This window comes from Staurois parvus, unplaced genomic scaffold, assembly GCF_062004578.1.
Source record: "Staurois parvus isolate SC_StPar_1 unplaced genomic scaffold, SC_StPar_1.0 ptg000149l, whole genome shotgun sequence".
NCBI lineage: Eukaryota > Metazoa > Chordata > Amphibia > Anura > Ranidae > Staurois > Staurois parvus.
In genome coordinates, this window is record NW_028317945.1 from 2,668,992 (window position 1) to 2,695,637 (window position 26,646).

Genomic DNA, 26,646 nt, shown 5'->3' on the forward strand with positions numbered 1-26,646 from the left:
AATGCCTATCATTTGCTGGTATTTTGATCCATACCAAAAACAGTTGTGAGTTAGGCCAAATTTAAGGCATTCCAAGATAAATTTCTTGTGATTCCTCTTAAGATCTGAAAGACTATCTAGAGCCCATTTTACAGCCTCCACTGCTTGTTCATGGCTAATGATGGTATATAATGAATGAACATCAGCTGTCTCCAATGTGCAGGTACTACCAGTCTTGAGATCCTCTAAGATTTGTATCATGTGCTTAGAGTCCTTTATGAAAGCTCTTGTTTTTTTTCAACCAAAGGTTGGATGTGACCGTCTATATAGTCTCCAAGCAGTGCACATAAGCCATCAATTCCATTCACTATGGACCCACAGGGAGGGTTATCTTTGTTCTTATGCATCTTCGGAAGACAGTAGATGACTGGTGTCTGACAGGCGAATGGTATTAAATAATCTACTTCCTTCTTGTTTAAGACATTCCATTTCTTCCCCTTCACTAGTTCCTTCAGATCCTTCTTGTATTCATTCACTGGGTTCTTTTTCAAAATCTTATAAAGTTCCATCTTCACAAAGAATCCTGCCCATTTATTTCTCATAATCTTCCTCCTTTAAAATCATAGTATACACTAGGTCTCCGCACTTCAGCCAAGGGAGGATCAACAATTATCCCATATCAAATGGCAAACATCCTCTGAAGACAGGTGATCCCACATGGACAGTCCAACACTCCAAGTGCAAATATCCCCAGAGCACTCCTTCCAGGTCAGGGCAAAACCAGACCTCCATGCATACAGACTGACCAAATCCCATAGAGGGTTGGCAGGCTATACTGGTGTAATTGGACATCAATAGAGGGCATCCTAGGAAGGAGCTACTGTCGACGCATTTCGCCCATTCAACTTGTACACAGGCTTTGTCAAGGCGTTGGCTGAAGTGTGGAGACCTAGTGCATACTATGCCAGGATCGCGGTGGCAGCAGCAATGTAAGTGGGCTTTATTTTTAACTATACCTAACTGATCCCTCTAATGGTCCCCGCTGGATGAGCCAATGAGAGTGGATTGCTCTCCCACCATACAGCCTAACTATCCACTGATGCGGTGGACTGATGCTTTCAATTGGAGACAATTTGTTTAATCACAACCTGAATGAACATCCATGCTGATCTGTTCAACTTTACAATCCATGTCCCTCACACATACCTCCTTCCATATAATAATTCATGAATGACTAAAGTTACCCGCCAGAGGGTATTTTTCCCATTGACTGGGTTGTCTGGAACATTTATCAGTCTATTGATTCTAAGTCAGGACTTTGTCTGAAATTACTTACAGCATTGTCTTTATGAGGGTGACAGCCCTCTGATGGTCTTTGCTGGATGAGCCACTGAGAGTGGATTGCTTTCCCACGATACAAACTAACTATCCGCTGATGCGGTGGACTGATGGTTTCACTTGGAGACAAGTTAATTAAATTACAATCAGAGTGAACATCCATGCTGAGTCTGTTCAACTTTATAATGTCTTTCACACAGACCTCCTCCTGCAAATTAATTTTATGACTGACTACATCGATCAGCCGGAGGGCGTTTTCCTTACTGATTGGTTTGCCTGGAACATCTATTAGTCTATTGATTCCAAGTTAGGATCTTGTCCCTCTGAAATTACTCATAGCACAACCTTTATGAGGGTGGTAGGACTTTTAGGTTTTTGAGTTCCTAATTTAAGTGGTGAATTTCTGTAATTATATAATCTCGATTGATACAAACATTGATTTCTATGCATGACTTCATCTCTTTAGGATTAGTTATTCCCTATTGGCTATGTCTGTGCTCGGCCTCCACACATCTTCTTTACTTGGTCATATGGGATGACTTTGTGGTGGTGAATGCAAGCCTTGTGATATACCATTTTGGGGACTGACATCTTACAATTTTACATCCCTCCCGGGCTTTCCTAGTTAAGTGACAAAGATGTCATTTTAATGGTGATGGGTGGAGACTATTTTCAATTTTTGTACATGCTTGTGCATACAGTGAGGAACAGATTTTGCAAGTTCTCCCATTTAAAAATCATGGAGGGGTCTGAAATTCATATTGTAGGTGCATTCCCACTCAGAGACAGAATTAAAAAAAAAATTCAGGAAATCACATTGTATGATTTTTAAAGAATTTATTTGTCTTGCACTGCTGAACATAAGTATTTGAACACCTAAGAAACAGCAAAAATTCTGGCTCTCAAAGACCTGTTACTGTACCTTTAAAAAGGCCACCTCTACTCCACTCAATCTAACTTAGTAGCACCTGTGTGAGCTCTTTAAAGACACGTGTCCACCCCACAGTCACTCAGACACCAACTACTGCCATGGGCAAGACCAAAGAGCTGTCAAAAGACACCAGAGACAAAATTGTGGACTTCCACAAGGCTGGAAAGGGCTACGGGGCAATTGCCAAGCAGCTTGGTGAAAATAGATCAACTGTTGGAGCAATTGTTATAAAATGGAAGAGGCTAAAGACGACTGTCAGTCTCACTCGGACTGGGGCTCCATACAAGATCTCACCTTGTGGGGTATCACGGATAAGAAAGGTGAGGAATCAGCCCAGAACTACAAGGGAGGAGCTGGTCAATGACATGAAGAGAGCTGGGACCACAGTTTCAAAGGTCACTGTCGGTAGAACATTACGCCATCATAGTTTCAAATCATGTATTGCACGGAAGGTTCCCCTGCTCAAGTCATCACATGTCCAGGCCGTCTGAAGTTTGTCAATGACCATCTGGATGATCCAGAGGAGGCATGGAGGAAAGTCATGTGTTCAGATGAGACCAAAGTAGAACTTTTTGGGTCTAAACTTCACTCGTCGTGTTTGGAGGAAAAAGGATGAGTTGCATCCCAAGAACACCATCCCTACTGTGAAGCATGGGTGTGGTAAAAATGCTTTGGGGGTGCTTTTCTGCGAAGGAAGGGGACAGGACGACTGCACTGTATTAAGGAGAGGATGAATGGGGCCATTTATTGTGAGATTTTGAGCAACAACCTCCTTCCCTCAATCAGAGCATTGAACATGGGTTGTGGCTGGGTCTTCCAACATGACAACGACCCGAAGCACACAGCCAGGATAACCAAGGAGTGGCTCCGTAAGAAGCATATCAAGGTTCTGGAGCGGCCTAGCCAGTCTCCAGACCTAAATCCAATAGAACATCTTAGGAGGGAGCTGAAACTCCGTGTTGCTCAGCGACAGCCCCGAAACTTGACAGATCTAGAGGAGATCTGTGTGGAAGAGTGGGCCAAAATCCCTGTTGTAGTGTGTGAAAACCTGGTCAAGAACTACAGGAAACGTTTGACCTCTAATTGCAAACAAAGGCTTCTGTACCAAATATTAACACTGATTTTCTCAGGTGTTCAAATTCTTATGTTCAGCAGTGCAAGACAAATAAATTCTTTAAAAATCATACAATGTGATTTCCTGAATTTTTTTTTTTAATTCTGTCTCTGAGTGGGAATGCACCTACAATGTGAATTTCAGACCCCTCCATGATTTCTAAGTGGGAGAACTTGCAGGGTGTTCAAATACTTCTGTTCCTTATTGTATGTGTAATATGTGAATCAATAAAGGTTTTTTTGTATCGTTAAAACCACCTGGGTCACATAAGAGTACATTCTTTTCTATGGGGGCTCTCCTCCATATATCTTATCTTGTGCTAATGCAGTAACCCTACCACAGTAGACAGATCTCGATCTCAAAGAACATGTATGGCAAGGATCTGTGAATGTCACCCCACATAACCAAATAGATGAGGTCTATACAGTCCAAACCCCAAGTGAGTGAACGCCATATTATACCAGCTAACAAGGCACTCCTTTACAGCTGAGAAGTTTTAAAATTCAGCCTCTCCAGCTCTGCTTTAGTGATAATAGAATGCTCTGACAGGTGGAGGTGAAAATTCTGCCAGCTCTGGGTTGTGTTAACAGTCTGCAGACTGTACCATGTGTAGGAAGGCAAGTCAAACACCCATGAATTCCTCTTTCACTGTGGAGGAAGTTGCTATAAGCACTGATTCTTGTTCCTCTCTCAGGAGCTATTATATAAACCAGTCACAAAAGGAAATCAGTCAGAACCACCAAATTTCCTCTAAGACACATTAAACCCGACACCAAGGGGCCCCAGGTGAAAGAATAGAGGCTAGGTACAAACACAAGTAGGTAAAGCAACCTCTAACTTACCTGTGTCCTGCTGATGCCAAGGGAGTCTGTATCTGCCTGAGCTGCAGTTTGCATTGAAAAATCCAAAATGCAGTACTAACTTCTCCAGTGGTAGCATCCTGACAGCCATTGCTGAAAGGATCCACCATTAAGACACCAGCCAGCCCTTCCCCTGGGCTGAAAACGAAGCTTGGAACTAGAGCCTCTGCCACCTGGAAATGACTTCACCCCATACGGGAATAATGCCCGCCATCATCCGGTCAAACAGGAACATGGTCAGGCCACAAAGCCAGTTCAGCTACTGCGTAAGCCCATGCCAAAAAGTGCCCTACAGTGCAGACAATGCACGTACCTACACTAGGAACCCACACTGCCTGTGCTTGTCCCTGTCAATGGGGTGTGCTGCTTGAAGACATGGCCTTTACCAGCCACAGAAGGAGAAAGGCAACCAAGGTCACCTTCTTCCCATACTGAGGAGGGGGTTTCTCAAGGGGAATCTAAAAGAGAACCCTACCAGCTGCTCCCAGGGGAACAATGCAGATAAATGTATGGATGCAAGAAAAGGGTAGCTAGAGAAAGACCTCCCTCACCCAGGTTCTAGGCAACACATCTCCACTGGCCAAAGGGAAAACCAAACTGACCAGTTCAGCAGAAGGACTTCCTTTTAAAGTCTATTTGGTGATAGCGTTTCTTTTCCTGTTGGAGGAGGTGCCTATATCTCCTATGCTGTCCTGGAAGACAATTTGAGAAAAAAATGTCAATAAGAGTAGCAACGGTATCCTTAAGAGCCTTAGGCTCAGATGAAATTTCAACTCAGGGCACTTCCTGATCCCATTCCTTAGGAGTGGGGGGGATTTTTCTCAGCGTCCTCCTCAGGGAGTAGGTCTGCCTCAAAGTCCAGTTCCAAATAAAGAGATGAGACTGAAGGGGCTTGCTTGGAACTCCTGTGATCAATGGCCACTATAAGGCCAAAAATTCTGCCCATGAAATCAGACTCTGTGATAGAACGTTCCCTCTAAATAAATAGGAAGAGAAGGAGGGCTCAGGGGACTTGTAGAAATAGACTACCACCCATAGGACAATGTGCAGAGTCTGAGCTAGCAAGGCCATCTGAACCCTTCTCCTTGTACTAGTGATCTAGTATGTGCAACGCAAAAGGTGTCCCCAGAGGGTTGCTCACAACCTTTGCTGCTGTGGCAAGTGGTACCTGTGCCAGGCACTGTAGGCTGCTCATGAACCCTCCTCCTCACAAAACTACACTCTCTTGGCCTCAGAGACTCCGCTCTCTCCTGGTTCTCCTCCTATCTATCGCAGCACTCCTTCAGTGTTACCTATAACGCTGCCACCTCCTCTTCACTCCCTCTCTCTGTAGGGGTCCCTCAAGGTTCTGTACTTGGACCCCTTCTCTTCTCCATCTACACCTCCTCCCTTGGTCAACTGATAAACTCCCACGGCTTCAATTACCATCTCTATGCTGATGACATGCAAATCTGTCTACCCCTCACCTCACCCCTTCAGTCTCCACTCGCATCACTAGCCTACTAAGTGACATATCGGCTTGGATGTCATTCCACTTCCTCAAACTCCCCCCAGCCCATGCCACCTCCACTGACTTCACCATCAAGATCGATAACACAATCATCAGTCCCTCCCCTCATGCCAGGGTACTAGGTGTAATCCTAGACTCCCATCTGTCCTTCCAGCCCCAATCGCTGACAAAATCATGTAGATTTCACCTCCGCAACATCTCCAAGATACGACCATTCCTAACACCGGAAACCACTAAGCAACTTATTCACTCCCTTGTCATATCACGCCTCGACTATTGTAACTCCCTCCTCATTGGCCTACCTCATCGCAGGCTATCCCCACTTCAGTCTATCATGAATGCTGCTGCCAGACTCATCCACCTTACCAACCGCTCTGTATCTGCCACCCCTCTCTGCCAATCCCTCCACTGGCTCTCAGTTGCCCAACGGATAAAATTCAAAACACTAACTTTGACATATAAAGCTGTTCATAACACTGCCCCAAATTACATAACGGATCTTGTCTCTAAATATCACCCAAACCGTACTCTCCGCTCCTCGCAAGACCTCCTACTCTCTAGCTCCCTTGTCTCCTCCTCCCATGCTCGTCTCCAGGACTTCTCCAGGGTTTCCCCATCCTCTGGAACTCCCTACCCCAATCTATCAGGCTATCGCCTACTCTACTGACTTTTAGGCGATCACTGAAAACCTCTCTTCAGAGAAGCCTATCCCGCCCTCTGCTAATACTGGAATCCTCTACTCTTCCAACCACTCCATCCCACACAGATATTACCTATTGTACCATTTACCCCTCCCACCTAGATTGTAAGCTCCAAGGAGCAGGGCCCTCAAATCCCTCTTGTATTGAACTGTATTGTTACTGTATTGTCTCCCACTATAATGTAAAGAGCTGAGCAAACTGTTGGCGCTATATAAATCCTGTATAATAATAATCCTGTATAATAACCAAGGTAAGGCACAGGGATTGCTGTGCCATGCAGCTGGAGCCACTATTGGCTTTTGAGAGGTGAGCCGAAAAGAAAGATAAGTGGCACATGCAAGCCCAGTAAGCTGACCGGAAGCAAAACTGTGCTTTGTGACAATCAAAAGACAATGTGCCCTAACAAAAATGGTGCTAATTTTTACTGGGGCTCCCTGTCCAAGGCAGCGACTACTGGATAGAGTGTTAGCACAGCACCGCACAGCAGAAGTCAATCTTACTGGGCAGGAATAAGAGCATCAGACTCAATCCTGGCTTCCTTCCATACTGGGCATACCCCCAGTGCCTGGACCTGTACAGCACTTTGCACCCTACCTCAACACAATGCACCACATGCCAAGATGAGTATCCACGTAGGATCCAGTAGTTGAAGCACCATTACATGCCAGCCTTGCTTCTGCAGCCGGGGCAGGGTCTGAATGCGGTCTCCCAAGGCTTAACAGAGAAGTCAACCAGTCTGGAAGCTGTAGAAGGAATTATAGTGGCTACAGAGCAGTCAGAAATCTTGACGGAAGGATCACCTTAGACAGAAAACCTTTATCAGAAAGATGTAAGTGTCTCTCACTAGAAGGAAGAGGTCCATCAACTAAGGGCACTAGAAAAAAAAACGGAGGATAGCTGATAAGGTTACATAGGGAAATGTCCCTGCTGCATTCTCTCAACTGAAGGTAGCTGCATGTAACCAATCGTTTAAGAGTAATGATCCTGTACTGTACAACTAAGACAATAATATGCCATACTACTTCTTTACAACTACTATAGGACAAATACTGACATATGTACCAAGAATAATGCTGGACCTTGTAGTTCTACTTTTGAAAAATTGGCTACATCCACTTCGGGGAGAAATATGTTAAATATATCCAAAACCACTAAAATATTTGGTAAATAAACTTTTTATCCCAAGAACTGTACAAAAAGGACCTCAATTGCACATGATAGAAAGAATACTTTTCTATCAAGTTAAGTCAAGTTTCTAAATGGTTAGAGTGGTTAACCTGCGGAATGCTTTACTGCATGAGGCAACAAGGGCAAAAACAAAATTGGATTACAAACGAGGACTGGATGAGCTTCCAATAAGAACCATCAAAACTATAATTATTAAAGCCTAACAGGAAATTTTATTCCTGGGAATTAATTTTTTCCCTTCTGTGTGGCAAAATCACCTAGAGTTCACCAGAGGGTTTATTTTGCCTTTGAACCAAAACTTTGGTAGTTGTGAGAGACTGAATTATATTAAATTATTTATAGACATCAGGATATTTAAGAAAAATGAAAAGAATTTTGTGTGCATGTGTCCAAAATATTAGTGATTTGTGGTGTTTCACAATGTGTGGAATATCATCCAACTCAGATCATCGATGATTCTGTGACAAGTCAGGACTGCCAGAAAAGAAGTGCTATTACTCTCTGCACGCAACAACACTTCTTCTCTAGTTGTACCAGATCACACTTTAGTATCTGACAGCAGGTATAAAAGCTTTTTTTCCTTAAATAATAAAGGTTATGCCTACCATTCCATTGCTCAAAGTGGCCCTGAACCTCCTCTTCTGGGGTCCCCTGCTTGAGTTCTCAGTGCCTCCTCTTCAGTGTCTGCCACCATAGCAAGAAGCTTGCTATAGGGGCAGATGTGCTGGCTCACTCCGGAGCTGAGCTGTATGAGTCCACAGAGAGACAAAGAGCAGATCAGCTCTGCCCCCTGCTCTCCTCTTACAGGACTTTATTGACAGCTGCAGGAGCCAATGGCTCCCATTACGGTCTCTCTGTCCGGTGAATGCTGGGAGAGAGGAGAGAACCGCTACAGATGGACACAGCACTGGATTGAGCAGGGACTCCGGTGCATATTTAGGGGGGTGAGGGGGCAATACTGCTATTAGGAAGAGGTTTACCATAATGTAGAGAATGCATTAAGGTAAAAAGCCATGTCTTTGGAAATGGCTTTAGAACCATTTGAAGTCTTTCCCATTATCAGAGCAGCAAGTTCCCAGAATGGGCTACTAAATTTTGGTAAGGAAAAATAAAATGAACAGAACCCTGTAGACCAAACATGGTGCTTAGCTATATGTACAGAAGTACTAATGTTGAATAATATGGCATTAGTGGCACTGCTTACGCACTAAGCTATAAATACTACTAGTGACAGAAGCCATGGTAACTAGCACTGCTCAGAAGTGAATTTGTATATCTAATCAAGCAGAAGATGACCTACTAAATTTTGAATTCAATGAGAGAGCCACACAAAACAGTTTAATTCAGCTCAAAATAAAAATGTTTAAATTTTGTGAAAGTTTGGGGATGCAGTGCTTAAAGCATATTAACTTTCACAATTAACCTCGCTTATTTGGCCCCTTTTATTCTGATAAATATACCACTGAAAGTGTTTTGGTAAATCTGTTTCAGAAGTATAAAAAAACACCTGTTGATCTAGTCAGAAACCTACTGAGCTGATAATTTCCTCTGTTCTCTGCAAGTGCTGGCTATTATCAGTCACATTGTCCTTCGATAGCTCTGAGGACTACAGAAACACATCCCTCTATATAAGGACTGTGACAGACCTAACTGGGACAGGGGCTTCTGAAGGCGACTACGGGCTAGCCTTCTTCCCACTGATTATGGCCCACAGAGGAGACCAGGGATTTTGTCTGCTTCTTCCGGTCAGAGCATGGATGAGAGCCAGGTCCCGAAACCCTTTGACTGACCAGGAGTATCTACTGCTATTATGCAGCCAGGAAGTCCCCAGAACAGTGGTGCATCTGTGGGAACATTGCGTTGAACAAATCATGCAGACACCTTCACCAGCAAAAGGATATGGAACTTTTTGAGCATATTTCTCATCTTGATTTGGCTGGTCCTCAAGAGCTGAAACATGCAGCATTTGTCCATTTTGCCCTGGCTACTACCAACTGTATAAACTTTTTATAGTTTTCTGCTGAAGATGTGCTATTTGGTAACCTAGATCCCAGAAGATCTGGGGTGGGACATTTAGAAAACAGTATGGTAATGTATTTTATGTATCTGGGGCTGTGTAATGGTTTCTGGGCATCCTGGTGGGCACGCCCTGGCTAATCAAGACTTATTGTGGATGTTTAACAGCACAAAGACAAGGAAGGCAGGGTGGGGAATTCCTGTGACTACTAGCCATACTGATAAGACTTGTTTAGGTGCTTAGCTGTTAATTAGATTCACCTTTAAAAGTTGCATTGTCATGTTTTTACAGATTGTATCTTATCTATGCTAAAATCTGCAAGAGGGGAATGTCCTCCCTGGGGGTATAAAGTGTGTGTCAGTGTCTGAGGCTTGGGGTAAAGAGCTGGTATTAACTATCCATCTTCTGGAAGGGTTTGGAAGTCAGGAGGTACTGGTCGGAAGAGCTACCCAGTTGGGGTGCCAGGTGGACCGTCACAAGGACAATAGGAGAAAGCCAGGGTTATGTGATGCTATCTTGTTTCTATCTTCCTGAAACACGCGAGTGGGCATTGTTATCTTAGGACTGTAACCCCCTGTCACATCAAAGCCTATTTTGAAATCGTACGACTTACAGTGAAGTCGTACAATTTTAAAATCAGGTGACCTGCCGATTTCAGTATGATTTGCAAGACATCTGACACAGATGTCTATGCAAATTGCAAAAGTAGTGCATGCACGACTTCAGAAATTGGTGCCGCTCCGACTAAGTCGCAACCACACCGGTATGACCGCTTTAATAGTGGACAATAGGGTGCGACTTGGCATATGATTTGCAAATCACATGCCAAATCGCATCTGATGTGACCAGGGTGTAAATGTGTTACTGGTAGAATCATCAGGTGTAAATGGAAAAACAAATCTAATACAGGCGCTACATCTAAGGACCACTGTACTGCAGTATGGTAGACAATTGTTTTTTGGTTTATATATGCTGTAAATATTTCCACAGCAGTAGTATTAGCAAAGGTAGTGTTTTTAATTAATGGTGCCATGAGCCTTACTTTACCTGCCACACTTGGAGAAAAAAAGCATTAAAGATATAGATTTTTATATAACGTATTTGCCGGCGTATAAGACGACTTTTAAACCCATAAAAATCTTCTGAAAAGTCGGGGGTCGTCTTATACACCGGTATATTCCCCCCACTAACACCAATGATGGGGCGCTATTCCTCCCACTGACACCAATGATGGGGTGCAATTCCTGCCACTGATACCAATGATGGGGCGCTATTCCTCCCACTGATACCAATGATGGGGCGCTATTCCTCCCACTGACACCAATGATGGGGCACTATTCCTCCCCCTGACATTAATGATGGGACACTATTCCTCCCACTGACACTAATGATGGGACACTATTCCTCCCACTGACACCAATGATGGGGCAAGATTCCTCCCACTGACACTAATGATGGGACACTATTTCTCACACACTGACACTAATGATGGGGCACCATCATTGGTGTCAGTGGGAGGAATAGTGTCCCATCATTGGTATCAGTGGGAGGAATAGTGCCCCATCATTGGTGTCAGTGGATGAAATAGTGCCCCATCATTGGTGTCAGTGGGAGGAGTAGTGCCCATCATTGGTGTCAGTGGGAGGAGTAGTGCCTCATCATTGGTATCAGTGGGAGGAATCATGCCTCATCATTGGTATCAGTGGGAGGAATCGTGCCCCATCATTGGTGTCAGTGGGAGGAATAGCACCCCATCATTGGAATACCATACTGAAATAGCATACAATATTGAAATCAAATCTGATGTTTTTTCATTTTTATTTGGTGCGTGTTGGAAGAGGGGTAGTCTTATACAGCGAGTATAGCTCAAACCCTATATTTTAACAGAAAAAGTAGGGGGTCGTCTTATACGCCCAGTCATCTTATGCGCCGCAAAATACGGTATCTATTAAAAAAAAAAAAAAAAATTCCATCTTCTTTCTTTTAACCGGAATGGTTCTCTTAAACAATCCGCTGTATTTGCGCAAGATCTGATCAGACATAGTAAGATAGAGGAATAATGCTGCAAAATGATATTGTTACTAGTTGTGAGTTTCAGCAAATCCCTCACACTCACCTCCTGCGTTGATCAGCCATATTGCTCCCTCGGGTAAGTGCAAACATGTCAAAGTCATCCCCAGGTTTTTTTGTATGTTCAAGAGACTGAAGAGTTACGCTCACAGACCCAGAGCTAACATCTGAAAAAAAAAAACAAAAAAACAAAACAGTCATCTTACATTGCCATCGAGGGGAAAATATCCATCATGTTATACTAGTGCTTAACTCTTAAAAGATATTTATCATAATTTAATAAAACATTTTGGCTGTAAGCAAGAAAGTGAATTTACAGATATAGTAAAGCTGAACACCAGGCATACAAAAACACCATTTAATACAGTTAGAATTAAAGGGTTACTAAACCCACAACAGTAAAATCAGTTTGTATATGCAGTAAAGCATGCTTATTATACTCACTGTGGAACCTAAGGGGTTAATCTTCTGCATTGTGTAAAAGGGCTGTTTGAGCCTTACTTCTCTGCCCCTCCTCTTGTTGAAATGACCATCTGATACAGACTGAACCGTGGTCACATGCACATGCTCAGTTTGGGGTGTATTGCTAGAGTTTTGTTTTTTTTCTTGGGGGTGCATGTGATCAGCACAGGACCAATCAGCACTGTCCAGACAGAGGGTAAGAGGTTTCACATCCTCCTAGAGCAGAAAGAAAATTCCTCCTACCAGCTTTAACCAGTGCTCTGCTGAAGTCACAAGACTGCTCTAACTTCTGAGGTATTTAGCAGTTTATATTTACTAAAATAATTGCATTTCCATGTTCTGTGTACTGTGGGAAATCAGATATAGTGAATGCAGGGTCCTGAGTTTAGTAACACTAAGAAACAACTGCATGTATTTTTCCAGAAAGTACTTAAGGTACTTACATTGTCTTACTGTGTGTCTAGAAGACAATTATAGTGCCTTTATAAGAGTGTGCAAGAGTGTGCAGAGCACAATGACCTCATAAGTGTGCTCCTCCTCCTCTGCTCAATCAGGAAACTGGAGGCATCTCTGGGTCCTCCTGTAGTGCTGTAAGCAGCCTTGCAAGGGTGTTTGAAAGAGAAGACTGTCTACAAGTACTGTAATTACAATTACTCTTTACTGTTAGAGCGATAGGAATATGGAAGAAATTAATCTTGCTTTTTGGATACTAAAATTAGTCTGTCTTAACTTTGTACTATTATTCACAACAAAAAAGCCAAATTATAAACACGTTTTTACTTCTAAGCTAGGGAAGCTAAAAAAAGTCTACATATCTATCGATCTATATACACACACTACATTGCCAAAATTGGGACACTCCCCTGAATCATTGGATTCAGGTGTACCAATCGCCTCCATGGCCACAGAAGCAACTGGGAACAGCAGCAGCTCAGCCATGAAGTGGTAGGCCATGTAAAATTACAGAGTAGGGTCAGCGCATGCTGAAGAGCATAGTGAGCAGAAGTCACTGTTTGCAGAGTCAGTTAAAGACATCCAAGGTTCCTGTGGCCTTCAGATTAGCACAAGAGCTTCATGGAATGGGTTTCCATGGCCAAGCAGCTGCATCCAAGCCTTACATCACCAAGTGCAAATGCAAAGCGTCGGATGCAGTGGTGTAAAGCACACCGCCTCTGGACTCTAGAGCAGTGGATACATGTTCTCTGGAGTGAGGAATCACGCCTCTGTCCGGCCATCCGGTAGATGTGTCTGGGTATGGCGGTTGTCAGGAGAACAGCACTTACCTGACTGCATTGTACCAAGTGCAAAGTTTGGTGGAGGGGGAATTATGATGTGGGGTTTCTCTCAGGGGTTGGGCTTGGCCCCTTAGTTCTAGTGAAGGGAACTCTTAAGGCATCAGCATACCAAGACATTTTGGACAATTTCATGCTCCCAACTTTGTGGGAACATTCCCAGAGACACACTCCTAAACCTTTTAGATAGCCTTCCCAGAAGAGTTGAAGCGGTTATAGCTGCAAAGGGTGGGCCCATTCAATATTGAACCCTACAGACCAAGACTGGATGCCATTCGAGTTCATGTGCGTGTAAAGGCAGACGCCCCAATACTTTTGGCAATATAGTTGCAAATACATTTGGCAAAATACACTTGACTCCCATTAAGTACCATCTCTTGTGCTGATTTTTTTAAAGCTTTGAATAAACTTAAGAAGCGTTCCAGGCTCCCCCCAAAAATCAAAAGTTAGAAGCTACAAATACTGTAGCTGCTGACTTTTAATACAAGGACACTTGCCTGTCCAGGGTTCCACTGCCATCATCACTCAGGCTAGTGAGTGCAAGTAAGGGAAAGGGTTCACAACGGGTTTCCTACTGCACGAGTCACACTGCGCCTCATGATTGGTCCCGTAGTCTTCTCGGACCTATGAAGTGTCCCAGAAGACTGGGGGGAGGGCAAACTTCTGGATCCATTTGCTGCGGCGAATAGAGCTGAAAGTGGGAGCAGGTACCTGTCAAAACTAGGTACCCGCTGCCCCTCCCCACCAAAAAGTGCCAAATGTGGCAGTGGAAGGAAGTAGGGTGCAAATAAGTGGAGCTTCCCCTTTTGGGTAGAACTCAGCTTTAGGCTTTAGAAAAATATAAGTGTTTATGGCAACTAAACAGCTTCTCCGTAAACAAACACTAATTGAACTTCATAATTCAAGGGGTCATCATTAGCACTATATCCTTAAAATTAAACATTAATTAAGGTGCCAAACATACATTACATTATCTAATAAAACAATACAACTGTTCTTTATTGCAGCTTTATAGCATATGGTACCCCAACATTTCATAGTTCTGATATGTGCCTTTGTTAAATATGTTCTTTTATGAAAAAGTATCCTGTGTTCTTTATATTGCTTCCTTTGTGAGAAACACCTGGTGATCCTGCAAGTCCCCCTGCTTTCCTGTTTCAAATTTTCAAATTGTCCACACTAGGCATAAAAGCACATCCATCTCAGTGTGGTCAGTTTTCTTCTTTGCATTCCAATCCAGTGGTCAGACTTGTGCTGACACATCCCCCTCCCCAGCTAATCACTGGAAAAGATCAGTGTTCTGTTGTTTCTCCACGTCCTGCAGACATGCCTCCCCCCCATCCAGTCTTCAGCCCCCAGGTCTATTCTGCTGTAATAATTGTAAGTACTGTCCTTGGATATTGGAAAGGTATAACTTAATTCTAGCTAATGGAAAATATTGGGACGGGAAGCACAAGGGCAGAAGCAGGGCCAGAGGCAGTCGGTACAAGGTAGGGTAGGGCGAACCAGGGTTAAGGTCAGGCAGTACAGAGGCAGGGCTGTGCTGCTTGCATGGACACCAACAACAGTACCAGGAAGTGCCTGTGAGCAGCCACATTCACAGGCAAACCGTTGTTGAATGTCTCGATTAGAACGTTGCTTCTAATCAGACATAATTCCAATAATGCATCAGATAGAATTTTTTTTTTTTAATTATTTATAGAAATAAAGTGTATATATTTTTTTAATTTTTACCTATGACACCCCCAGGTCTCGATGAAAATTTGAATCTATATCAGGAAATGCTCCTGCTGTGCTATTTTGTTCTCACGGCACAGAGACTTCCCTGCAGTCAGAACACAATGATCAATTGCCGGCTATAACAGGGCACTGATGATTGGGGGGGGGGGGGGGGAAAGAGAGGGTGGTTGTACAGAATTCAGTAGATCGACTTCTGCACAACCGCATATTTGGATTGGTTTCCTCCTTTACATTAGGAAGGTAAAAGGCATATGGACTGAGTGGCTGCTTCATTGTCCTGCCTTCTTCCCCAGGCCTTCCCCCAGTTATCTGCAGGGGTTTATCTAAGATATGGATGGAGAATCCTCCCCTAAACACCTACCACAGCATTGCTGTCTCCATGGGGCTCCATCAAAATTACAGCAACCTGCACACTTGTGCGAAGGCCAATGCCAGTTATGTCGATGTGCAAGCCGCTCAGCAGCAGTGATGTCATTAAGCCACAATGATGGCAGGTGTGACCGGTGGATGGGGAGAAGGATGTTGATGCATATATGCATTATGGGTGCCAACATCATACCTGGGTAACAATCAGCCTCACCAAAACTGTAAATTTAAAAATGTAAAATTGTAAAAAGTGTTTAGTGCAAAGATTACGTTTAGGTGCATTCCACAATTAATATTTTCACAGTTTGCTGCATCCGAAAAGACTATGTACTTGATGAATAAACCCTATATGTATTTAGAGATACTTTGAGAATTTGGAGGTCATTGTTTTTTGTGCTCACTCCTACCTCCCTGTGCCGCATTGCCTCCCCCCCCACCTAGGAGGGTATCTCCACTAAGCTGTGGGTGCAAGGTTTGATCCCATCGGACTACTATAGCTGGTTATTTGTATTTCATTTCCTGTATAAATTTCACAAAATAATTATGATACTTGTGTATATGTTGTCTATGAATGAAGCTTGGACTTATGCACGTTTCATGTTACAATTTAGATTGCCTCTTCTCTCCAGGGGAAGCAGACAGCAAAACACATTGAGAACACCGCCTTTACATGTTACACATATGAAGTGGACTTCTAGAATAAGTAAAATTGTCACACTGTACACCATATGGGTGGATTTTGAAGGTATCCCCTGGCATATTAATGGGTGGCTTGGGGGAAAAAACAAATTGTCAAACCTGCATTTTTAGAATGTAAGTACAATACAAATTGTGATATGACAATTACACAGAAAATTGTCTTCTATTAATGGTTGTTTGTGAAACAATTATTTAAAGCAGTAATAAGATTAACTATTTTATTTGACGGTCTGTAATTTATGTTTGGCACCCTAAATGTACCACTCTTATTTAAAAGGTATCTAGTAAAGTATAAAACAATCATACAGCAGTACAACCAATGCGTTTATAAACATGTATCAATCACCAGCTTAATCACACTATACAGTACAATGAAAATACAGCTGTGGAAATATGGAATAGTCTCCTTCAAGAACTAGCCATGGCCAGCTCAGTAGATTGTTTCAAATAAGAGATGGATGCACGCCTAAATGCAGAAAATAGAACTAGATATTAACATTCAGGCCTGGTTCACACTAGTGTGATTTCAGATGTGACTTGAGTCACACAGAAACGCATGACAAGGGAAATCACAACGCCCCACAGAGTATTCAAACATTATCAAAGTTGGATCCAAGTAGCACTACATAATCAACCTGAAAGTCAAAGTCGCATCGTAGTAGTGTGAACCAAGCCTTATAGGTAATAACACCAGAGATATTTGATCCAGAGAACATCCGATAGCCTCCTGGGGGAAAAGGAAGGAATTTTTTCCCCCACTGGAGCAAAGTGCGCCATGCTTCGCAGTGGTCTTTTTGCTGTTGAACTAGATGGACTTTTTTCAACCTATGTAACTATATGACAGCGGAAAACACTGAAACCCATAATCATTTTCCCACCAAAGCTCGCATAACCCCAATTTATACAAGCAAACAATCAGTTAATTATGAAATACTGCATTGCATTAATGTATTATTAGCACTTTCAGCATGCATTTGGCGAGTGTCAACCAAAACCATCAGCTCTTTACAGGCTTGTAAACCTGACGCTGTTTTGAAATAAACCTGAAGAGTTGGGAGATCAAAAACACACCACAGATGGCTCACCAGTCACCATAATAAAAAGAATTTGATAGACACGAAGACCTGCATAAACACGGATTCTAGGGACACTACAGAGAAAAACACAAGTGCATCGTTAATATGAACCTTGGAAACCCAAGGAGTGTTTCTTCATATATTGCCTGCACAACCTCTTTATGAAGAGTATTGAACAAACAAATTCACTCATTAATTTATTACAGGGTGATTGATGCAATAAGATCTAAGTCATCATCTATATGCATGGTGATGCAGAGAAATGTGTTCACACTGGAATAGTGTGGGATTCTCTGAAAACAATCTGCCACTAAACTGGAGAAAAAACATGTTAGACGACAGATGACTGATGAGGATAAATGATATTCTATGTCACAATTTCCGCCAGCGCAAGAAAACATTATCATATAAAGTAAAGAGTAGGAGGAAGATGGATTCATATACAAACTAAGAACACATTGATGTTAAAGTGTCAAACACTGCACTAGATAGCCAAGTTTCTCTATTGTTGCTTGCAAAAATAATAATGTAAAGCATGTAAAAAGCAAGAAAGTTCTAAGACAATCACATACATTCCCCATAAGGTATACAATGCCTATTGCTGCTTACTATCAACATTTCTACCAAATACTACAAACCTAAAAGCAAAAGCCTCTAGCATAAATAAATGCAATACTCTTTCTTAACCTCATAACCTGATTGACATTCTTCATACATCTATAATTCTTTACAAACTGGGGAACATACCAAAACTAACCAGTCAAGTTTCATCTGATATCCTCTGGGATAAGAAAATAAGAAACCCAACTATAACCAAACTCTGCATTTTGAGGCAATTCTTTTTATTTTTTATGAAGAGGCCCTTTATATAAGCAAGTTTCATTGCACCTTATGCCAATATCTTATATGGATTTTTTGAAGTGGGAACTCCCCTTTGCTCCTCATAATAGCTACAATGAATGTCTGGTACTGAAATTCAAGTCAGATTTTTGGAGAGCTTATGACAGGACATGAAAAGCTAGTGAGTGATACAACAAACCATCTGCAAAAAGCTAAATACCAATTACTGTACATGTGTACTTTTCCTTTAAGGCTCAGTTCACACTACTGCAATGCAACTTTTATGAGATTTAAAGTGCGATTATGTGGTGCGACATTGCATATTCTATGGGGCCAGATTGCACTTTAAATGGCACCAAAATTAGTGCAGGGACCTTTTCCAAAATCACACCCTTCTGAGGCGCATTGATTAGAAAGGGCACTATTGAGACAATGAGATTTCCCTTGTCACGCAATTCTGTACGACTCAAGTCACATCAGTAGTCGCACTAGTGTAAACCAGACCTACAGGAAAATAAACATTCATTGTGTAGCCGTTTTGTGTTTTAGGCCCCTTTCACATAGGGCAGATTCCATTTTGATCAGAAGGGATCTTCTCACAGATCCCATGCTCATCAGAGCAGAAACTGAGTGAACATGGACAAAGCTCGCTTTACTCTATGGGTGGATACCCTTTCTTTTTTTTTTTTTCCTTCTTCTTCAGACTCGGAAGTAGTTGGGTGTAAACAGACACAAGACAGCTCAGTTTACACCCACCTGTCCATTGAAAAGTATAGAAAACTTGACAGGCAGACCTGATCGGATCACCAGAACACCCACGTGAAAGTGGCCTTTGTATACTGAAAAGAAAAAAAAATTAACAAAAGGATCTACGCTATTTTCCAGTTAAAAGGTTAGGACACTTGAAATGTGATATTTTAGTTATAAGTGAAGCCTGGTGGGTCGAGTCAAGCCCCATTTTTTCCACACGTCATGAAAAGTTCCAACAGTGAGATCTTCCAGCTATAATTCTCGACTCTGTTCCTGTTCACCTTGGAGTGTTTCATTGTATATGGTTGTATTTTCCATAATATCAGATAAGCTGAGATAAAATGGGGAGAGTGGAATACTTCTATATTGGTCACAATGGATATGCAGAGTTGGGAACTCAAGAGTCGTACAAATTCCCAACAAATGCCAGAAACCTAATACCAAACATGGGGAAGAGTTAACATTGTCAGGTTGTGGTTTCTGTAAGACCCCAATTGGAAAATGTCCCCTTATCCAAGATAGAAGCAAAAATAATTTCAGAATTTCTAACCCATTCTTAGAAAAATGTTTTTGTCTGTGAGAGATTTCTCATTAATTCCTGTCCTGACAGAAAGGAAAAATCTTCTCAGTAATGACACAGATGGCAATAACAACCTGACAGAGGCTTTAGATTTCAATCTGTTTATTAATTTTTTCCAAGAGGTAGGCCACTTGGCACTCAAATATCAGTAAGGTTGCCATATGAGAACAGTTTAGAAACATTACAATCAAGATCAGTTATGTCCAGATACGCATTCTAACAGAGGCTTTAACAGTTTGGCTAGAGTTGGTCTTTAACTTTCCAGCATCCAACTAAGGTTTGGATGGGCTGAACTTTTTTGGTTTCAAAGCATTTTAGAAAGAGGATTCCAATCCCAGCCCATGGTTCATAAAATCATGTTGCAGCGGCAGTTTTAGGAGGTTTGTTTGTGAAAGAATTATATATAATTTGCAACAATGTCATGAGATGCCCAAGGTAAGGAAAATAAAAAGAAAGAAAGAAAACAAAGCACAATATACCTTTGTGTAAAAATGCCCAAGCAGAAGTCAGAAGCAAGCAGTTTAAATTTACTTTCCACAACCCAGCCTTCCATTTTGGCAGGCATTTTTTTTTTTTACAACCGCTTTAAATGATATATTTGAATTGCTTTGTTCCACCATTTACTCCTTAATACGCCATTTCTCAAACAACCTAGTTGCTAGATATCGTCAAAATAGAAATAAGTTCAAAAACTGGTGGTCAGGGAACTGAGCTATTGAAAATCAGACGTGCTTACTTTCTCGTTCAATCCACCAACTAATATAATTCAATTTAGCGTTAGAAAATTACATGCACTGGTTTTAATCAAGTACAATTATAGAGCTTCTTCCTTTACAAGCTGTAAACCATTTCAATTTACAGATAATCACACCTTTTACCTTCGAGGAAATAAGGACAGAAAGGATATTTCTTTGCTATAAAAAACTTGACAACTCCCTCTTTTGCAATACGTAAACTGATTGGAAGTGATGCTGTTTAGCAATAGGTGATTTTTTTGGGAAACCATTTGAATTCCTTTGATTCTCACTCTTAAGGTTCTTCATTTCTGTAATGTTTGGGAGCATTTCTGTAATAAATATTACTTAAAGCTTAATAAAATATCTAATTGGTTAGCGCTAATAAGGGTACATATCATATGCATAGATATTAACCAATTCACACATGACACACAAACCAAGTGAATATTGTCACAGAGCTATAAAGTGGAGAAACATACAAAAACTCCCCCCTTATTATCCCCAACTGGGGGAAATATGAATAAAGGAGAATCCAGTGATTCCCTAATGGGAACACAATACACAAAAAACGGTGCTAGGGTAACCCCACTCAATTTCAACAAACCCGACAATAAGTGGTAAATGAATGTAGTACAATCCATAAAAAAAATAAAAATAAAATAATGTCCACTTCAAGCACACTTGTGTGAATAAATCAGCAAACGTGAAAGTGCCACTGGTGCCAGTATTCGTGATGATAATCCTTAAATGGTCTGAGTGCCCCCTCACCTCCTTACAGCGACCACAAGGGCCAGCTCACTTAATGGATCAATCACGTTCCGCACAGGGACAACCCCGTCCTAGAAAGAGCGCACTGGATACCACAGCAGAGCCAATATTCCTCCTGAACTCCTCCAACCACTGGGTACTCTTGTGGTGCCGCTCACATCAAAAGGATCATATCAGAGACAAAAGAGATCCTCCATAGTGTAATCTGTATTTATTTCTATAAAAAATGCCATAGAATGCCCAATTAAGTTATTGCAGATCATAACAAGCCTTTTCCCTCATATTATGGGTGTACTGCATGGTGTTCCAATATGGTGCAACGAGTTGGTACACCGTGACAGGACTTCCGGTGCGCAGTGACGTCACTTTCAGCGCGGGCGCCATATTGGAACACCATGCAGTCTCTGATATGTCTCTTGTCTCTGTTATGATCCTTTGGATGTGAGCGGCACCACAAGAGTACCCAGTGGTTGGAGGAGTTCAGGAGGAATATTGGCTCTGCTGTGGTATCCAGTGCGCTCTTTCTAGGACGGGTTGTCCCTGTGCGGAATGTGATTGATCCATTAAGTGAGCTGGCCCTTGTGGTCGCTGTAAGGAGGTGAGGGGGCACTCAGACCATTTAAGGATTATCATCACGAATACTGGCACCAGTGGCACTTTCACGTTTGCTGATTTATTCACACAAGTGTGCTTGAAGTGGACATTATTTTATTTTTTATTTTTTTTATGGACTGTACTACATTCATTTACCACTTATTGTCTGGTTTGTTGATATTGAGTGGGGTTACCCTAGCACCGTTTGTTGTGTATTGTGTTCCCATTAGGGAATCACTGGATTCTCTTTTATTCATATTTCCCCCAGTTGGGGATAATATGGGGGGAGTTTTTGTATGTTTCTCCACTTTATAGCTCTATGAGAATATTCACTTGGTTTGTGTGTCATGTGTGAATTGGTTAATATCTATGCATATGATATGTACCCTTATTAGCGCTACACCAATTAGATATTTTATTGTGCTTACTTTTTGGTATAAAAAGGTGGGTGTGAGCAGTTTTAGGTAGGATTACCCATTGAAGTGCAGGAGGACTTTTTCTTTATTACTTAAAGCTTGGGAACATAGGACAGCCATGAACAGGTATCTTGAGACCAGAGACACTCTTGAATTTGTCAGTTTCTTAGTGAGCGCAGTTTCCCAAGACCAGAGTGTTTGGTGGCACGGTCAATAGAAGAGATTTGCACTGTTTGGGAAAGGGGGGCACAGTCTAGGATTCAACTTAAAGTGGTTTTGAACACTAAAGGTTTTTTTTTTTTTTTTACCTTAAAGCATTCTCTGCAAAAAAAAAAACAAAAAACTTGCAATGCATTTCCCCTTCCCTAATACTTACCTGACTCCTCTATTGGATCTGGCACTGTGCCTGGCTACAGGTCTTCTCTCTATTTCTGTTCTCAAAAGACTTTGATGATAGAAGCAGGAGTCTTTGGCTCCTGATGCTGTCAATCAGACGTAGTGAGGCGGAAGCAGAGGCTGGGTCTATAGACACACACAGCCCGGCTTGGGAGAAACTGTTTTATCGCTTTAATTGTTCAGTAAGAGAAACCAGAGGTTTTTTTTGTTTATTTTTTTGGGCCTTGATGATAGATTATCATCCAGCCCAGTCAAGAGAAATGACCCAACCACTGTGGATTGTGCATAGACACCTGCACTGCCTGTTGCAGTAGTAGGTGGAACGCTTTATCATTCTTCTTGCTGGATGGACAATAAATATACTTCACTTCAGTTGCTCTAACCTATGGGTCCTCTGGTCCATTTTTACCTGTGGATTTTGTGGTTTCTTTTTTATTATTACACCCCATACAGGATGGTTTGTATTGTACCATTTTTGTTCCCTGGATTTTAACCCTTGCTGGCTGTCAAAACGTTAAAAATATTTTGTAACTAAAGAATGGAAAAAAAAACAAAAAAAAAAAAAAACACAGGGTCATAAGAAGCCCAAGATGCACGGGACATCCAAAAACAATCCAACTGAGGGGTGAGCAACACAACGAAAAATATGTCAACATGCCTACCAAAACAGTAAAACTAGGCTATCCACAGCAAAAAGTGCTGCCTGAAGCTTGCATGAGCTGAGGCTTTAACATACATCTGATAGAGAACATGTGAACTTACAGTGGTTCTAAAGGCTTAAGGTAAGTAGGACATTTTTTATTTATTTTTTTTTAAATAAAGGATTTTAGCATCAGATGAACACCAGGGGGGGACCTAGCAATCTGGGCTGATGTTGAAAAGCCCAAAAGATACAAATGGATCTAGTAGAATGTGCCTTCACAGGAATAGGTGGAAAACATTTCAAAAGCCTATAGGCTAGATAGAGTTGCCAAAGCCATCCATATACGGTGGTACAAAAGGCAGCCAATCTCCTACAGGGACCCTCAGGAATGGCAAATAATGAAGAACGTCGTGTCTGAAAGAAACGGTGCGCACCACATCGAAACCTTCTTGGGATGTACTGGGGCAAGACAGAGATGGGAGAAGAATGTCCTATATAAGATGAAAAGAACAGATTTCTTAAGGAGAAAGATCCTAGGCCTCAAAACAACCCAGTTCATCTTACAACTATTTCTTCAGAAAAGGATGAGAACAAAGGAAGTCCGGTTGCTGTACTCCAAACAATCCACTTTATTGAACCAAGATAAAACCAATACAGACAGTGGAAATAGAGTGGGGGACTGGCAGGTAAACGAGTTTCACGCTAAAGACAGCGCTTACTCATTATCCAGTGGTAATGAATAAGCACGGTCTTTAGCGTGAAACGCGTTTACCTGCCAGTCCCCCACTCTATTTCCACTGTCTGTATTGGTTTTATCTTGGTTCAATAAAGTGGATTGTTTGGAGTGCAGCCGACCGGACGTCCTTTGTTCTCATCTATGCAGCACACGAGATGGGCTAGCACCTACAGGAGGAGTTGTGCTTGGATATTGGGAGTCTCTCTACCTTGAGCAGCCGTAATACATATATTATTTCATTAACTCGCCTTACTGAGGTGATGGCAACAAGAACAACAAACAGTCTCATGTGCCAGATTTGTGGTAGGTTCAAGGAAAAATTTTTTTAAGAGCCTGTACAAAGGAATGACTAAATTGGATAGTCCTATATCCCTTAGGACCTGGGCTTCAACAGCTAAGTACTATTATCTGAATGCCTTTAATCTCAATTATGTGGAACAGAAGAGGTAGGACCCTTGGCAGAGGAAAATTAAAGCTCAAGTTGAACTGATACCACAGAATCACCGGCCCATCCAATGATATTGCCAGAGGATCCCTGGACCTGGAGACAATCCAATGATTGCAACCCGCAACAGAGGTTTTTAAATACCTCCAGGTGAAAAAATAATTTTCCTGAATCTAAATGTTGACGGAGAAAATCCACATGCCAAATTATATACCTGGTATATGTAGAGCAGATAGGGCTGGGATATGAAGCTCTCATGGCGACAATGCTTCTGGCTCCCCACTGATGAATGGCATACGCCACTGCCATGGAATCGTCTGACTAAATCCCGCAATCAGATGACCATGAAATGGGGAGGTCCATCGAGGAAAAAACAACCATATTGCTTGAGACCCAGAAAGTTCAGGAGATTAGTTTCCTCAAGCAACCAGGTCCCCTGTACCAATAAAGTGTTCAGGACGCCACCCCAACCTGACCGGATGGCATCCACTAAGAATCTTCAAGACCAGATGTAGGAAAGACTTCCCCAACTCCAGAGCTGAATTTGTGAGCCACCAGGCTGGAGACATCCTGCAGCATACAGTCCAAGGTCTGTGAATGCTAGTCCTGTACTGTACAATTAAGGTAAGCCCTGTGCTGGCACCACTAGGAGAGTCCATCTCCTGCTTTCATTCAGAAGCAGCAGACCGGCTTTCGGACTCACCCCCCCCCCCCCAAACTCTCGTCTAATGAACAGTTCTCCGATTACTGTATCTGAATCCTGGCCACATTACAGTAATAAATTAAAGATCTATGGTCACAGCGCACACTTATTTTAGAACATCAGCATAGTAATAGCAATCCATTACATGTTTACTTGAAAAATCTCCTTTCATGTTATGATTACTGCCTGTCTGTTGGTCATCTCTTTCCACAACTTCCTAGATTTCCTGCATGCTTTGCAGCTTTTCCTCAGCTCATTCCTTTGGCTTACTTTTAATTTCTAAAGACTACATACCTCATGGTACCTGGCTGTCTTCAAGCAGGGATTCCTTTATTCCTTACTCCTGAAATGCCCCCTCTCAGCAACTCTGTAGTTCAGAAAACAGGCTCTGTGAAATGTGTGGGAGTCTTTAACCAATTCAAGTCTGGACACTTTTACCCCCTTCCTGTCCAGGCCAATTTTCAGTTTTCAGTGCTATCACACTTTGAATGACAATTGCGTGGTCATGCAACACTGTACACCCATATGAATTTTTTACCATTTCTTTGGAGACAGATAAAGCTTTATTTTGGTGGTATTTATTCACCACTGGGATTTTTATTTTTTTTTGCTATGTAAATGAAAAAGTCCCAAAATTTTGGGAAAAAAAAGTGTTTTTCTTATAAAATTTTGCAAATAAATATTTCATCATAAATCTTGGCCAAAATTTATTCCATTATCTTTTTAGTAAAAAAAAAAAAAAAAAGCCCAAATTAGTTTATAACCAAAAATTATAATTTTAAAACTTTTTTTTTACATTTTCATTTTTTTTTATATTATTTTTTTTATATATACTGTCACAGTAGTACAGTGTCACCATGGTGACACTATTACTTGTGGGGGGTGATGAAGATTTTTTTTTTTTTTTACACTGATTGCCATACACCCATAAAGGCTGTAAAAGCAATAATTTCTCCCTCTCTCTGCATTCTTGCAGCCATTGAGAACTACTCTGTGAGCTGTGATTGCTCACAGCTTGTCACATGGTACAAGGCTGTTGTGAATAGCCTTGTAACATGTGACCTCTGTGATCATTCACAGATTTCACACGTGGTAAGCAATGATGTCACAAGTGACATCTTGCTTACTACTCTGCATGTGATCACTGATTGGCCAATCAGTGATCACATGATTGGGACCTCGCACAGAGGTCCCGTACGCCGATCGGTTTTGTGTGGGTTCTGTGTGTTCCCAGGGAGCGCGCACAAGCAGGGGGCGGGGAGGCCACCCGACCCTGCACTGCCACGGTCCAGCCGTTTACATACAACGGCCGGACGGGAGGTGGTTAAAATGTAAGTCTTCATACGTAAAGATTGTTCAGACTCCACAATGTGGAAATGAATATGAGTACTAAACTTTACCACAGATACACTGAGAGGGTTCAATTAGACCTTATGATCAAAACACTAAGCCTGAAAATCCCAACATTTAAACTAGTTACACATGCATAATAATAATATATGCATCCTGTAGCTCACCCTGGCAAGTTTTAATATGTTCCACGGCAACTCTGGCAAAAAAAAAAAATCTACTCAAGAATGTATTCTTAACTCAAAAAAGTGCCTTCTATTGCTCTCAACCTTGTCTATGTCTCCAAAATTCCTTTTTTCCTGGCTGTGATCCAATTTTCTGTTAGAGGGAGTTAATTTTCCATGG

General features: G+C 41.9%; 1 protein-coding gene across 1 annotated transcript in view; it reads right to left on the reverse strand.

Moving 5' to 3' along the window:
* TOM1 (target of myb1 membrane trafficking protein) overlaps positions 1–26,646 on the reverse strand; it is a 227,634-nt gene that overhangs the window by 32,111 nt on the left and 168,877 nt on the right. The window contains exon 11 of the mRNA XM_089674236.1: positions 11,755–11,875. Within this exon, the coding sequence (XP_089530362.1) occupies positions 11,755–11,875 (121 nt within the window). The remainder of the gene's footprint in view (positions 1–11,754; positions 11,876–26,646) is intronic.